The sequence below is a fragment of the Lissotriton helveticus genome, chromosome 4_1, assembly GCF_964261635.1.
Source record: "Lissotriton helveticus chromosome 4_1, aLisHel1.1, whole genome shotgun sequence".
NCBI classification, from domain to species: Eukaryota; Metazoa; Chordata; class Amphibia; order Caudata; family Salamandridae; genus Lissotriton; species Lissotriton helveticus.
The window spans coordinates 979,578,829-979,594,707 of NC_136063.1; the positions used below are offsets into that span (position 1 = coordinate 979,578,829).

The 15,879-nt window shown below is 44.2% G+C and overlaps 1 protein-coding gene across 1 annotated transcript in view; it reads right to left on the minus strand.

Moving 5' to 3' along the window:
* Nucleotides 1–417: 417 nt before the first annotated feature.
* TUBB6 (tubulin beta 6 class V) overlaps nucleotides 418–15,879 on the minus strand; it is a 43,489-nt gene continuing 28,027 nt past the window's right edge. The window contains exons 3-4 of the mRNA XM_078687598.1: nucleotides 7,618–7,728; nucleotides 418–1,533 (exon numbers count right to left, since the gene is read on the minus strand). Coding sequence (XP_078543724.1) covers nucleotides 470–1,533; nucleotides 7,618–7,728 — 1,175 coding nt within the window. The 3' untranslated portion in view covers nucleotides 418–469. The remainder of the gene's footprint in view (nucleotides 1,534–7,617; nucleotides 7,729–15,879) is intronic.

Sequence of the window (15,879 nt, forward strand, 5' to 3'; positions counted from 1 at the left end):
CTTCATCCATATACGTTTTGCCTGCAATCTAACATATGTTTTCTTGCCCCTATGAGAAAAAATGGATTCGATTTTTTTAGGTTTGTGCAGAGCAGTTTTTAAAAATCCAGATTGCCTCTGGATTCATTCTTAAACAGTATATGATTAACCCACTTTTGATTGCAATTTGCCGCCTGTAACTACCAGTGTTTGAAAGGATGCCTTCCAAAAAAAGAGGCACACCATTAGATTTTTTTTTATTATGAATAAAGTAGCTTCTCAAAAATTCACTACTGCACATATTGCTTTAAATCGCTCAACGCCTTGTATTGCCCTTCACAGTTTGACTAAAACACAGTGTTCTGCTTTGAATCAAATTACTTATCCAACGGCATTCTTTGATTGAGTTCATCAAAACATCACAATTTTTCAATTCTATTTTTGTTCATAAAGATGGCCTTGTATAGTTCCTTTATAGAAAGGGTGCTCTTTATTCAGCAATTTCTTCTTCATCTTCTTCAAACTGTTCTTCCCCATCATTGGCAGTTGCTTCCTGGTACTGCTGGTATTCCGAAACTAAATCGTTCATGTTGCTTTCAGCTTCTGTGAACTCCATCTCATCCATCCCTTCCCCGGTGAACCAGTGGAGAAAGGCCTTCCTTCTAAACATAGCAGAGAACTGCTCCGATATCCTCTTGAAGAGCTCTTGTATGGCTGTGCTGTTTCCAATGAAGGTGCCGGCCATCTTGAGGCCACGCGGTGCGATGTCACATACTGCTACTTTGACGTTGTTCGGGATCCATTCCACAAAATAGCTGCTGTTCTTGTTTTGAATGGCAAGCATCTGCTCATCTACCTCTTTCATTGACATGGGTCCACGGAACACTGTGGCCACTGTTAGGTAACGTCCATGCCTTGGGTCACAGGCCGCCATCATGTTTTTGGCATCAAACATCTGTTGGGTGAGCTCTGGAACAGTAAGTGCCTGATACTGCTGGCTTCCTCGAGCTGTCAGAGGTGCAAAGCCAGGCATGAAGAAGTGAAGGCGTGGGAATGGAACCATATTTACTGCTAATTTTCGAAGATCAGCATTGAGTTGGCCAGGGAATCGCAACGACGTGGTGACCCCACTCATCGTTGCAGACACCAAGTGGTTCAGATCTCCGTAGGTTGGGGTTGTAAGCTTTAAAGTACGGAAGCAAATATCATATAGCGCTTCATTATCAATGCAGTATGTTTCATCAGTGTTTTCCACCAACTGGTGAACAGACAGGGTGGCATTGTAAGGTTCCACTACTGTGTCTGAGACCTTGGGAGATGGCATGACACTGAAGGTATTCATTATCCTATCAGGGTACTCCTCTCTGATTTTGCTGATGAGCAGCGTTCCCATACCGGAACCAGTTCCACCTCCAAGCGAATGAGTGAGCTGGAATCCCTGCAGACAGTCGCAATGTTCACATTCTTTTCTTATCACGTCTATGATTGAATCGACAAGCTCTGCGCCTTCCGTATAATGACCTTTCGCCCAGTTATTTCCTGCACCAGTTTGCCCTGCAGGTGGAAAAGGGAAAACATAAGGTTACTCAAGTCTATTATTAAATGCAACAGAACCACAGCTTGCATATAAATGGCAGTGAACTGCATGGCTATAGCTTTACTGGGCAGCTAACAATTAATTCAGCACAGTTAAAACACTTGTCTGCCCAAAAGTTGAAATCACCCATCATGAAGAAAGCGGTGAGAGATGACATTAAATGTGTGATATAATCGGCTAGGGAGCATGCAAAATCCATGTGGTCTCCAGAAAGCACACATTGCTGTCGCTGTACCTGGCACAGAAGGGCAACTACTTTGTGAGATGATGTGCCCCTTTAAAAAAATAAAATAAAGCAGGACGCCATCCCTCACAGTGAAGTCAGTAAATGACTAGAGTGGACTGACCTACTGCTCCATGGTGTACTTTGTAGTGTGCACAAGAGACATTTGAGTGAGTGGCACTCGCCAATAGCCTTCATATGTGGGTATCAAGTGATCAAGTGAAACACGACCCAGTACCACCCCCCCCGCCTTCATTCTGGTCCATCTTGGCAATGTTGCAGGTCGTTTCCGCGACAAAAAGCTTCGACAACTATTCACTTCTCCCAATATTTGATTTTCTTTGCCCGGACAGCTTTGTTTCATTTTTCATGGCTCGCACCAAAAGGAGAGGACACTTGCAGTAGCGTACTATTTGTTCGACAGTTAAGAAGGCACTGGTCTTTGAATGTTATGCTACAAATGAGTGAGATCAAAAAACAGAACGTGTAGGGTAGTGGAAGAATACGAGTGCCATAGCCAACCATCTGCACAAATTGCTGCATATAAACCCAGCAATAAGCAACAACCACCAGCGCCCTTTGGTGTATTGATTATGGGACGTTTATGGCTGGAAAGACCCCTGGTTGGGTCAATCTCCTTCTTAGACTGAAAGGTAGCCAGTATGCAGATATGGTGTTTTGTGAAGGCTCATATTTTTCTTTTAAGACGATCTGGGCCAATAAACTACCTCTGCGTCCTTGGCTGGCACATTTTGAATGTTTTGGGAAAATTGAGACCAAACTGGTTATTTCACAGCACATTCTTTCAAAGATATTGGACGTAGGGTATGTTTTAGAGACAGCTCTGAAGGGGAACTACTGAAACACACTTCACAGTCTGCCACACTGCGCAAACACACACGTTTCCTCCAAGGGAACACTCTTCTGAGGAAATTGCGTGCCACATTAGAAACAGCAGGCAAATAGATTTGTGCCTGAAGAGAACCAGTGCTGCTTTGGTCCAGTGAATCTCAGTATGAAGAAAAGTCAATCAAAAATCCCCTACCATGAAAAACAAGCATTTGCAATGCAATAGGTCTCGCATTAGGAAAGTTTGAGCCATTGGTATTGCGAATTACATTTTTTTAATTTATGTGTTGGTTGTGAACATAGCTATAGTAATAGCTAAAGTAATAGCTTTGTCATTTACAATGCCAATAGTTTTAACTTTCACAAATGTGACACCTATAGCATTTGCAATGCAATATGTGTTGTATTTTCACGAAAATCCAAGAACAGAAGTGAAATATTAACATTTTTTTGTGACATTTATAAGACAGACGTTATTGTTGTTCGAGTACTTTACGCTGGTGTTTGGATTCCTGTAAATCCCCAGTGTTGCAGGGTGCTTAAGAATTTTGTGATCACAGTGGTACTGTATTCCGGGCTACCTTTGATACTTGCACAAGTGCCACCTTGCCCATGTAACGCTTGTTCTTGAGCCTGAGTGTCTAGCACTTATTGCAGGACTATACCTCTAATCATACTCTGTTTTCTCTTATAACTGCACACTTGTCACTTTCATTTCCTCTGGTGCACTTTTGACTACCTCATGTATTTTGTTTGCTCACAATTGTCACTATTACCTTATGTAAGTAACGTATGTTTTTGCAACCTGTTCTTTTGTAATGTTTCTCATTATGTTTCATTTCTGTTCCTGTTGTGAAGCCTTCGGGTAAAGTCCGCGCTTTATAAAAATGCATAAATACATGAATAAATAAATACCGCCTTCGGGTCAAGTCCGCGCTATATAAAAATGCATAAATATATGAATAAATAAATACCGCCTTCGGGTAAAGTCCGCGCTATATAAAAATGCATAAATACATAAATAAATAAATACCGCCTTCGGGTAAAGTCTGCGCTATATAAAAATGCATAATTAAATAAATAAATACCGCAAAACATCCTCGTTACTCTGCCGGCCTGCGACCAGGAAGTCAGGCAGGCCGGCGCGACAACAGGAAACAGGAAGTAGGAGGGCGGGAGCCTACCCCGCCTCCCATGGAAGAGCCGCGATTGGAGCCGTGCACCGGAGCAGGCAGGAGCCTACCCTGCGCCCCGGTGCCTAACGAGGGAAGAAGAGTCCTGCTGCCGGGCCCTGCAGCTGAGGAGAGCCGGTGAGTGCGTTGCTGAGCTGCGGGCGGGGGGGGGAAGCATGTACGCGCGCGGGGGGGGCGGGGTGTGTGTGTGTATGTGTCTTGGAGTGCGTGTGTGTGTGAGCGAGTGTCTGTCTGCGATGTGTACGGTGCGGGACGCGACGTGCGCGTTCGCGCACACGAATCCAGGAGAAAAAAGGACTCACCGGGGTGCATATAGTGGTTTATGTACCTGCATCACCACCTAGAGTCTACTAGACACTTAGGCTAATACTATTGGGAACCATTAGCCCCGATTAATGCCCCAGGCTTAATAGGCTAATTATTGAGATCAGAAACATGTTTGCAAATAAGAGACAGCCCTGAGTCATTGCACTCTCTGGTACCCGTTGAGAGAAGTGTTTTTAATATACCTAGAGTCCTCAATAATAAAGGTGATCACCGAGTAACCCCAAGGTATTTTTAGATTATCTGGATCCTGTTCCTGTCCAGTAGTTTTATGAAAGAGCTCCCTCCTACTGCCAAGTCTTTGCAGAGGTTGAGTCTGCCCTGGTAGTACCATCTTACCAGGGCGGGGAGAGGATGCTTATAATGAAGCATGACACTATTATGTGTGTGAAGCATCCTCTTCCTTTAAGGATGGCCTTCCTGTTCTAATCGATCGCACGCGGAATACAGTAGGAGTTGACTGATCCAATCCGGGGTTTCTTTACTATTTTCTTTTTTTTTCTGCCGGCACCCTACCTTTTTGTGTTCTGTGTGATCCACTCTGTGTACCTGACTCCGTTAAAACGCAGCATGTTTGTGAAATGTAATTGTAAAGCAAGAGTACATTGGAAGCTTGCATTAAATCTAAATGTTATGAGTAGATTGGAAAATGGTCCTTTTTTCCAATCAAAAACTATGTATAATTACTGCACTATCCTGGCCGCTATTGTTAATCCAATTACGTTCTGTTAAACCACAGGGACAAGTTATATAAAGAAAACTGTGATAGAGGTGAGGTCGTTATACACTCTAATGTCCTAAGCACAGCTACAACTGGCCATAACAGGCTGACTACTTCCCCAGCACTGAAGCAGGCCCCCAAACATTTCTCTGTGGCCTCTCTACACATCCCCGCAAACCCCAATACAAAGATTGGCCCCATATGCAGATTTGACAAGTATACACTACAAGGGATTCTTCTACGCTTCATGCAGTGTGCACGCAAAACCACATTACTTGCCTTAACTCACAACACCAATGCAGGCCACATAATACAAGCCACACACTACCAAACAAGCACGATGGGGGACTAGTCTTAGTCACCACCCGAGTGCCTTAGGACTTTGGTAGGGGTATGAGGTGCGATACAAATGCCACAGTGCAGCAGGCACTGACACACTGAGCAGTGCTGGGCCCTCTCGGTGCCACTATTCTCACACAATGAATACTGTGATTTCACCTGACCAAATGCAAGCCCCAGCTTCAGGGCAGAGCTATGCAGTGGTCTAACGTTTCTGCAAAGGGGATGGTGACTGTCAGTCAGTGTCCCACAGACCTGAAGCGAGGACTCCGTTTGTGGGAAAGGAGTGGGGACTATACCTGACTTTTATAAGGAATTCGGGATTTTGTGATTTCCCCATTAACTTGTGTTGATCTTTGTTGACCTCCAATGCCGTTAATAGTGAACGTATTTTTTTAAAACTAATTTCAGTAGTCGATGCTTGGCAATCAAGCTGTGAATATTCACTAAGTATTACAACCCACATGTCCGTGCCTGGAGTTGGGTAGCCGTGAATTGCATTTACAAAGGTCGGATACATTCTCCGATCCCTGCCACCAGAGCTTAAACCATGCATTAACTTTGCTTTCCCTCCCTGTTCTTCAGTGGATGCTGCCAGCCGCACACTAAAACCTCTCCCGGGCTGGGAGCAGTGTTTGCAGGAGGCCTGCCGTCGTGGGGATAAACAGGCAGTGTGTTCACCACACACACAAGCCGAGGGGAAGCCTGGGCGAGCCGGTACCCTCTGGCTGAGCAGAGCCCGAACAAGCCGGCACCGGATCGGAATCTGGCAGATGGAGGAGTGGACAGGGCAGCCCCGCCCAGCACTGCCCTACCCAGCACTGCCCTATCAGTAACATGGCGGATATGGTGTTTTTAGAACTACAGAGAGGATCCGTGGTTAACGAGGTGGTGTGTGAGTTGAAAAGTGCATAGGTAGAAATGACACACTCGCATATCCCCAGTGAATTCTACAAAATGCATAGCTTCAGCTGCTGCTCTTGAAACAAGCAAAACAAGTGACGTCAGGCGGGCGTGTGCACTTCCGCGCAGGCGCAGAGTGTTCTTGGTCGCTTCTCCGGCACCCGCCCGCCCGCCCATCCATCGGGAGCCGGGCAGAAGGAGCCCACATGAAAACAGGACAAGAAGAGAGCCTGGTGAGGTGAGGTAAGGGGGGGGGAGAGTGTGTGTGTATGCAGTGTGTGTATGCGACGGCGGGTTCTCTGTATGCGTGCGTGTGTGTATGTGCGCTCGTGTGTGTGTCTCTGGTGAGGTAAGAGGGGAGCGTGTGTGTATGCAGTGTGTGTGCGCGCATGTGTGTGTATGCGACGGCAAGGGTGGGTTCTCTGTATGTATGGGTGCGTGCATGGGTGCTCGTGTGTGTGTGTGTGTGTCTCTGGGTATGCGCATGCGTGTTGGTGCTTGCTTCCGAGGCAGGAGAGGGGCACGGCGCCTTGCGCGCCCACGAGGTGCAATCTGCGCTCGTGCACCTTCTCGTCCGTCCTTCCCTCGAGACAGCTGACTATACGTCTCCAACCCTGGAAGCATCCTTTGGATGCTAATTCCAGGGCGAGACCTAATGACACAGATGTAAAATACTCTGGCAGCATAGAAAGCCTGTCACTGTTTCTTCTGGCATACAGACCATCACAACTGAGCCAGAAAAATAAAACGCATTCAAAACGAATGTCATTATCTGTGCTCACTTAGCATGTTAAAATCTGGCAGCCTCTGCAGACCCTGTCTACCCCCACTCCTACTTCCTCAGCCACGCTCCAGGGCGTCCAAGCTTGCACACAATCATAGCCTGTGGGAAATACTGGCCTTTAATGGCTTTTTCTAGCAGCTCTGCTCCTTCGTGAAGACCACTACAATCTCGGTGTTGTAACTCTTACCACCACAGGTGATTTACGACAGAAATACCCTCTGTACTAGTTACAATTAACACGTAAGTGACCGTCTTCTAGCAAAGATTAGGAGGGGAAGTCTATAAGGTCATTCATATTGTACTTCATCACTAAAGATTATAATATTAATGCACAATCAAGGAATACATGCAAAATAGGCGCCAGTTGACTCAGTACGCATTGCGTCAGTTCACCATCTTGGGAAGTACCCCTAAGCCCAGCCTGTCCCTGCTATACCTTACTTCTGCTAAATGGATCGTCTTAAAGGGCAAAGGCAATTATTAGCGATTGTAATGCAGACATTCGCCCTCCACCACTCAGTTCTGTCATTTATCAGAAATACAGTCTAGTAAAAAGGAATATTCCCCTACCTCGGAGAAACCAAAATGGAATATACATTGTAGTTTGACAACAGAACCCCCCAGAGCTCATTTAAGCTAGTGGCCTGTACAATCAAGATAATCAGGGTGATAACAGAAATCAAATCTGCAGCTATGGCAACATACCAAATATGAAATTGTCAGGCCGGAAGAGCTGCCCGAAGGGGCCAGACCGCACGCTGTCCATGGTGCCTGGTTCCAAGTCCACCAAGATTGCTCTGGGCACATATTTCTGAGCTGTGTAAAAAGAGAAAAAATGTATTAAATAACCTAAACTTTGGACTAGTGGATTTTACGAAGATATAGATTCATTTATTTCTTTTGAATATTGCGAAGCAGAGAACAAGTATACCCGCTACATGGATTGTTTTTACTTTTTGTCATGTCTGGGTAGAAACGACACATAATGCAGTGGGATGACGGTTCAATGTACTTGGAAGAAAATCGATGATCAAGTTGATGCGCCAATTAACCAGTTTTTGCTAGTAATGTAAAATTTTTAAAAAACTCAATATTGTTCCTGCAAATGGCTCATAGGACGACAAGGGAAAAATATTTATTTATTTATTTAATTTCCCCTCGTGGTAGTCTGTTGAATCCCCCCCCTCCCTAAACCTGGCCCCACCGCTCTTACCTGCACGGGCTGTGGCTACTTGTAAATATCCATTTTGTAACTACAATGCAGCATCTATCTCTGGGTGTCAGCAAGTTATGCTTCACCAACTTTTGGTAAAAACTGTTATGCGTGAAGGGAAAATGCTTGGTCCTGCGTGGAAATAATTTCGTTCTCACTTTTTCAATCAGATCAAAATGACTGGAAGCTGTACCAAATGGTGATATTAAGAAGTGGCTTCTTTAATTCAGAAATATTTACAAGTGGAAGTCATCTTCCAGGATTCGGATAGTATCAGCAGTTTGGGATATGTTACCTTGACCAGCCTGGTACCAGTGTTATGATTATGACCATTGAAGAAACACAGGATATTAACTAAAGTTTATTAGCAAATAATGTGTTCAGCTAGTATATCAGTGAAAATTCGTGCATACGAGTTATCTTTTGTACTGCAGCATGCTACATGAATTTCAAGTACAAAGAACCATGATGGACCTAAAAAATCCCTCTTATCTAGGGCCGGATTGACCACTTGTTCCACCAGGCAATTCCCTTGGGGATAGGGGCTGAGCTGTTAGACTGGAGACAGAGGCAACAGCCTTCCCAAGGTTAATGTCAGAAGGCCATTCACCTTGAAAAAAAGAGTTGGGAAGAACGAGACAGGAAGGGAGCAGAGCCTGTTTTGAACATTTGTGCTCAGACCTTGGTTATACCTTACTTGTGATATGTCTAAAAACTTAAACAAATAACCGCAAACATGTTGCAGGCATACTATAGAGGCATCTTTATGGACTCTGCCAGTAACAGGTCGAGATGGCTGCTTGTAAATAATCTATTAGACCATGGGTGTTTTATAACGTCCTGTACTCTTAAAATTTGTATCCTAGGGCTGAACTTAACTTGTCCAACAGTGACACTAGAGTTACAGAATTAGACCCTTTCAAGATGAATGATAAATACAACGGGCTCAATTGACAAAGATGTTGCTATCAGTAGATATAATATTCTCATGGTTTCCTCTTGGGTTCTGTGGTACTAGAAGGGTAAGTCACAGCAAAAACCTTGTGAATTGGTCCCATATAAAGAACTGCAGTCGATTACGTTTGTTTATCTAAGATGTATCTGACCTACTTCAATAGAAAAGCACTAATATAAGTGTTATCAATGACAACTTGTGACACGTTTGCAAAGCAAGGCTAGTAAAAGTCGGAAATATGTTCTCAAAGAACCCCCAGGGGCATTTGTGGAGAAGTGTGGCTCAATGGTTAGAGCGGCAGACCCTGATGCAGAGGTCTGGCCCGAGACCAAGGTTCAATTCCCGCCTCGGCGGGTCTTGGGCTCAATTTCCTCGGACCCGATAATTCTCGCCTCAGTCCCTATTCTAATCATGGGTCCCACTCTGCAACTCTGGGCAATAGCTTGCTTAATCTCCACAACGGCCCCAACAGCGCTGGGATGCCTGGCTTCACCTTGGGGGTACCCAGGAGTGGACATTTCACAGGGAAAAGCCAGAAAGGGTTCCACAGCGGTATGCGTTACAGCACCAGGACACCGCAGTTGGGGTATTAGTGCGCTTTACAAGTACAAATTACATTACATTTACATTAGCCTACATTAGTAGGAATTTATACTAGCCTGTAGATTTCCAGAAGTACTATACCGGACAATGTTTACTCATGCAGATTTTCCAAACGGTGAAAATTCCACGAGTTAATCACGAAGAAATACGTTTCACATGAGGGAGAATATTTTTCTATATTGAGAAAGCTCTATTTAAGCAACCTCATGGAATATGCAACTGTTCTCTGCCCCTTTTTAATCTGGAATTGCACTTTCTCCTACTTTCCACTGGAGTAGTTTTACCATTGTTTGCAAAGTGGGTGTGACTCTTCCTGCAAAATGTTTGTGTATAGCTACAAACCTACAAGTCTGTGTGTGAAGACTGCATTTTAGACGTGGTAGGCACTATATATATATATGCAACTCCAGAACAGCCCATGACCACCGTCTTTACCACTGGGAACAGCCAGTACTTTAATAGTATCGGTGACCACTACCAGCACTTATTTTTGGGCCCGCACTCTTGCTGTCATTCCCCATATAGAAGGCCAAAATTCCCTATACTAATTGGGACTGCTGTATCTAGACCCACCCAAGTGCACTCATGCGTGGCACCGCGTATGGTTAGTGAGACCTCACGTCACATAATCATCCTCATTCTTCAGTCACTGACCACAGCCGATACCAAGTCGCACAGCATATTTCTGCCTCTTGGTGTTAGGGTCCTGACGCGGTCCATTTATATGTGCCCCAATTTGATTAATGCCCAAAAAACACATGCAGAGACCGAGTGGAGTCCCGGTATAGTTCAGCAAACATTAAAAGGAGCACTCTGAAGACGAAGCTATTGAGCTAAAGCATTGATTCAGAATAAGAAAGATTGCAGGTGTGTAAGTGTGCGTGAGTCATCGAAGTAAGACCCACAAATCTATGAGTGAGCATGCAACAACCATTATGAAGGAGAGAACCAATAACACATGGTGACGTTGTGAACCACGTTCTCTTTGCAGAAAGCCTTAACTCTCCCTGTCCTCTTAATGTACATTATTTATGTATGATATATATATGTATGAGATATATATATATATATATATATATATATATATATATATATATATATATATATATACATTATTACTTCATAAATAAACCATTTATTTATACAGTGGCGGCCAGTAAGTTGAGCAGGACGGGGTGGGGAGAGCAGGCCACATGCACACATATACTCACACTCACCCATCTATATGCACACACACACGCCCATACATTCACAAGCACGCATGCATACACCCATTCACTGCACGCACCAATCACCCAAAAAATTTAAAATAGCGGCCCACAGGGGTGATTTTGGGAGGCGGGAGGGATCAGAGGTTCCCGGAGAAATGGGACTGCCACTTCCTCTCATTGGCTGACCTTGTTTTGAGCCAGTCAATGAGAGGAGAGGTGGCAGGCCCTTATTCGTCACATAGTGGGATGGGGTCAGTGAGACTGCTGACCCTATCCCACTCCGTGACAAGTGTTACTGATGGATACTCGGCTCTGTGTGCTTCAGGGCTTGAAGCTGAATCGCTCTGGGCCCAAGGATATCAGTGACGTACCCACTCGTCATGAGAGGAAGTACTTCAAAGCTCTTAGCTGAGCTGAGGAAGTCATGCCCACAGGACTGTGAAATCCTCAGCCTTGAAGAGTTCAGCACCGGCACCTGCACATTTGGTGCATATACAGTGCCTGGCTGCCTGACCTGAACATGAAGAGTGTGTCAGGATGACCTTTCCTCAGCCTGACACAAATTTTTCATGCTTGCAAAAAAAGTGGGGGTCCCTCCACCCTTAAGGATGGGGCGTGCATATAATTATATTTATCCACTTTTTGTTTTACTATTGATGGGTGAGACTACACAAATTTAGATTAAAAATTGATCATCTTCTGAGACCAATCAGAACTGTTATAAATACATGATTCGGCCATTAGCAGAGGACTCTCCTGAAATGCATTGTGAGTACCCGAGCACGCAAAGACTTCTGAGAAGCAGCCACTTTTTTCTGGATAGCGTTTCCTGGACACCACTGTGTATGGTGCCGCTGTCTCACAAAGAGCTTGGATCTGAGACAAGAGATCATCGTCCCAGACTGATATGATGGGCAAAAGAATGCCTACGGATATACTGTATCTATGAGTGACTCAATGCATATAGAGACTTAGCCACCATAAAAGTAACTATGTTGCATGCGTTACGCAGAAAAATTAAATCCAGTTGACTCAGTTGAAATGTAATCAAGTGCCTGTAAACACACCTTATAAGTCACTTCAACCAGAGAGAAAAATGTCTGGATTCTAAAATATAAACAGAGATGGCTAAACAGAGCCAGCGAGCTACAGTGACTGTGTTCAGGATAAGTCAGTTGACAACACTGAAACCAGAGCATCAGCTCGTTGCCACTCAGATTTTATACAAAAACAATCTCAGTATTATGTGATGGTGAGGAATCACCTCTGCCATTGAAGAACTTAGAGGCAGTATTTAAGTGGCGAGACTCTAAAGCACAGATGAGGGGGACACGAAAGTGGAAAACAAAAGACTGCCTTAAGTAAGAATACGCTGACCTGAGGAAGGAAGCTAGAGAGGAAGTGGTCTTTTCCGCTCAACTTCTTGCCATTAGCAGAGTCATAGCATTGCAGGAAGAGGAAATGAGGCAGTCCTCTCTATGTTTGTCTAGTACAGTTGCCTGCGTGGTCTTGGCAGAGTCATTTTTAGGTCTCAACCACTGACAGCTTTAGGCAGGCCGAGTGATTCAAATACATAACATATACTTAGGATGGGCTTTGGGTCAGCCTCTTGAACAGGATTGGATGGTTTTGTCGTCTATCTCAGTTGTCTGCTCTTGATTTGATGGATACACTTCCTATTCTTTGTGGTTGTCCCACCCTGGAGTATTTTGGTTGCACGCCATTCTTATTGGATACGTTGTATCCTTCCACTGCATACCTGTAGTAGTATCAATAACTCATTACACCAATACCTCAGCCTTTTAAACCAAGGCCTTTTGGCATTTCAAGTGCTTGTTTTAAGCTTGTCTTCAGTGGGCACCCGAATTTTTTATTTTTTTTAAATAGTTCACACAAATCTTACCCTGACTAGTTCAAAGTATGTAGACACAGCACAGCTGTACGACAAAGATAACATATCCCCTGAACATCCACTGTGTTTTCACCTTTCACAAAATGGGTCGTATTGACAGAATCAATTCAATGACCACAGCTTAAAACACCTTGAGTGGCACAGTATCACATACCAAAGGTGCTGGTGTAATCTGCAGTTGCTGCAGCCCCCAAACCACTGTTTTCTTTAAAGAAAATAGCTGTTGGGGTAATACATTGGTGCGATGCCATGAGAAGCCTGATGTCTGAATTCAGTGAGCGCACTCAAATACATTTCAATTTAACGCAGAAAGGTATTACTCATGCGTTACAGGAAAGTCCTCACCTGGAGTGATTCATGGGTCACCAGGGAGAGAAAGCATCACCTCCCAGTGCATATCCTTAATTGCACAGTGCTCGTTTTGATCATTTGATCACTGTCTGGATATTGCTTTGTTTTGGCATTTGTGCATTCCTGCAATATCTCAGTGCTCTCTAAAGCGGACACACAGCTCAGCTTGTAAAGTGATTTAAAACACTTAAACAAAGCTTGATGCTCCTGACCATCACTCCTGTGCCTGTCCAGCAGTTGCTACTTGCATAGAGTAAGCACCACATGCGTCCCAAGGACTTCTAAGCCTGGTCATCTTCTGTAATGGTGATCAGAAAAAGCCCCATAAACCTCCCTATTGCATGTCTCCTTTCTGCCCAGAGGCCATGCATGTGATTTGTTGTCCTTTTTGAATTGGGTTGGTTTTATCCCCCTCTGATTTCAGTTCAACAGTTGTAAACATCTCATATGTAATTTAATATCCAAGAAATATGAGATATGGACATCTGTTCAATAAACATCTGTTATTCAGCGGCAAGATACCTATGGGTGAACGTGCGCTTTACAAATACACGTTATGTTATGATCTGATTTCAGTTGCATCTTGAAACTGGTTATTGGTGCCTAGTGATGCAGAGTGGTATTCTTATTTAACCGATAGAATTACACTTATTTTTTCTGCTGAAGCTATATTGTCCAAGCCAAAAAAAATACGCCATGCTGGATTTATTTGTAAGAAGTGAACTGTAGGGCATGGTTGTGTCCTTTACTGCGAGTCGTCTTTGGTTGTTTTATTTAGCCCTGTGCGGTCTGTGGATGATGGCAGTGGGTTTAGAAGAAGGACGTGGAATTGAAAATGTTTGTGATTCATGGGAAGTGGATACAGCGTTCAATAAAGAGGGGAAATGGTTCTGCCCCATTGTGCGGTTTCATGTTGGTGTTTTAATATATTCTGGACGTAATTACGTTTGTCTATATTCTGTTTACCATTATAATATCAGCAAATTCAATAACATTTATTTGGGGTAAAGAAGAAGTAACAAAAATATCTCCCGTCTAGAAGACAATGCGCACCGACAGGCCTGCCCAACAATTTAGTGAAGATACCAGAAAGTGAAGGTGACCAACTTGCTAGAATGTCAGCAGCATCACAAAGCTGCAGGTATAGACTCCCTCTAAGGCTGTGGGATCACTGCCATGTAAGCCTGCAGGTAGCGCAATTTACTTAAGAGAACGCATAACCGAAGGGACTAGCAGTGTGAAATCCTTACCCAGTAACGGGGTGGGGGGTGACGTGTGACAGGCCTCTTGTTTGAAAAAAGGCTATGGATTAAAAAAAATGTTTTAACTATGATATGGGTAAAGTCTAGTTGTGGCCCTCTTTCACAACTGTGTCTTTTAAATATATCCACTATTAGCAAGATGCGCAGGCACTAAATTTGCCGCATTTGCTTCAGGGACAAACACTCTTCTTAGCAACTGTCTAGCACATGTGACCAGTTATTCAGTTTTGTGTAGGTTCAAGGCCTATCCTGCCTAAATCCAATTGTTTCTTTGAAACTCTCTTCTTATGTATTCCATCTCCACATTTACATCAACAAACAGAGATGAGAATATGACCGAGGTAGCGATGAAAAGGTAGAGAGAGAAAGAAAGCTACAGTGAAAGAGGGCAAAGGAGGAGAGAGGAAGAGGAAATACGTCAGACGGGTGGAGTTGAAGAGGCATAGAGAGGACAAACGCCAGAAAAGGCAGAAATGGAGCAGTGGGGAAAGAAAGGAGACAGCACAGGAGGCACTTTCTCGGTGTCCTGGAGGGGAAACGGGTACTACAACGCGGCCATTTCCACGCATAACCATAACCACGAATAGCCTTTACCACGCATACCTTTACTACGAGATACGTAGGGCATGCGTACAAAAGTAAATAAAAAAATTGTGGGGGGGGCTTGGGCCCCCCTCCCCCCCAAAGAAAAGTGTGTTAAAAAAGGAGGCTTGGGGGGCACATCCCCCCCCCCCAAAAAAAGATTTTTAAAACGCACCTGTTTCCGACATTTAAAGTAAAAGATGTAGAGGGAATCAGCGTCGTTAGAGGAAATGGAAAGACACTTCCGTTTCCTCTTAGCGACGTGCCACATCACCTCGGAAGATCAAGGAGAGGAGAAGTGAGGAGGAATGAGGGGGTGGTGTCGCACAGGGGTACATTTAAAGGGTACATTTTTAGGGTGATATCCCTTAACATGAAAATGCCATTAACATGCATAGTTTAACAACGAAAATCGTTGTAAAAGTATGTGTGTAAAAGGCATTTTCGTGGTAACGGATATGCGTGGTGATGGCATTTGCATTCTAACGTATGCGTTGTAAAGGCATTAGTTATAACGGAATGCGTTGTAAAGTCATACAACCATCTCAATACGTGGTGATGCAACAATTAAATGTTAGAGCTGATGGGCCCCACCCGCCTCCTCTCCCTAAGTCCACATAAATCTCGAGCTGTGTCTCTAAGCCCTGTTTGAGATGTGCACGGCATGTTAAAAAGCCTGTGGTCTCAGCGCAACCGGGGGGTGGGGGTGGGGGTGTTTGTGTTACATGAAACTGTCTGCCACTACTGAGATTGTTTCCTTGATGTATGCAACAGAACCCGGTGACCGGGGCTTTGCATTTATATTTGTGCAGACTAATAAAAAGAGTTGTTAAAAAAAAAAGAAGCCTGTGGTCAAATCTAATGGTAAATACTTTGTC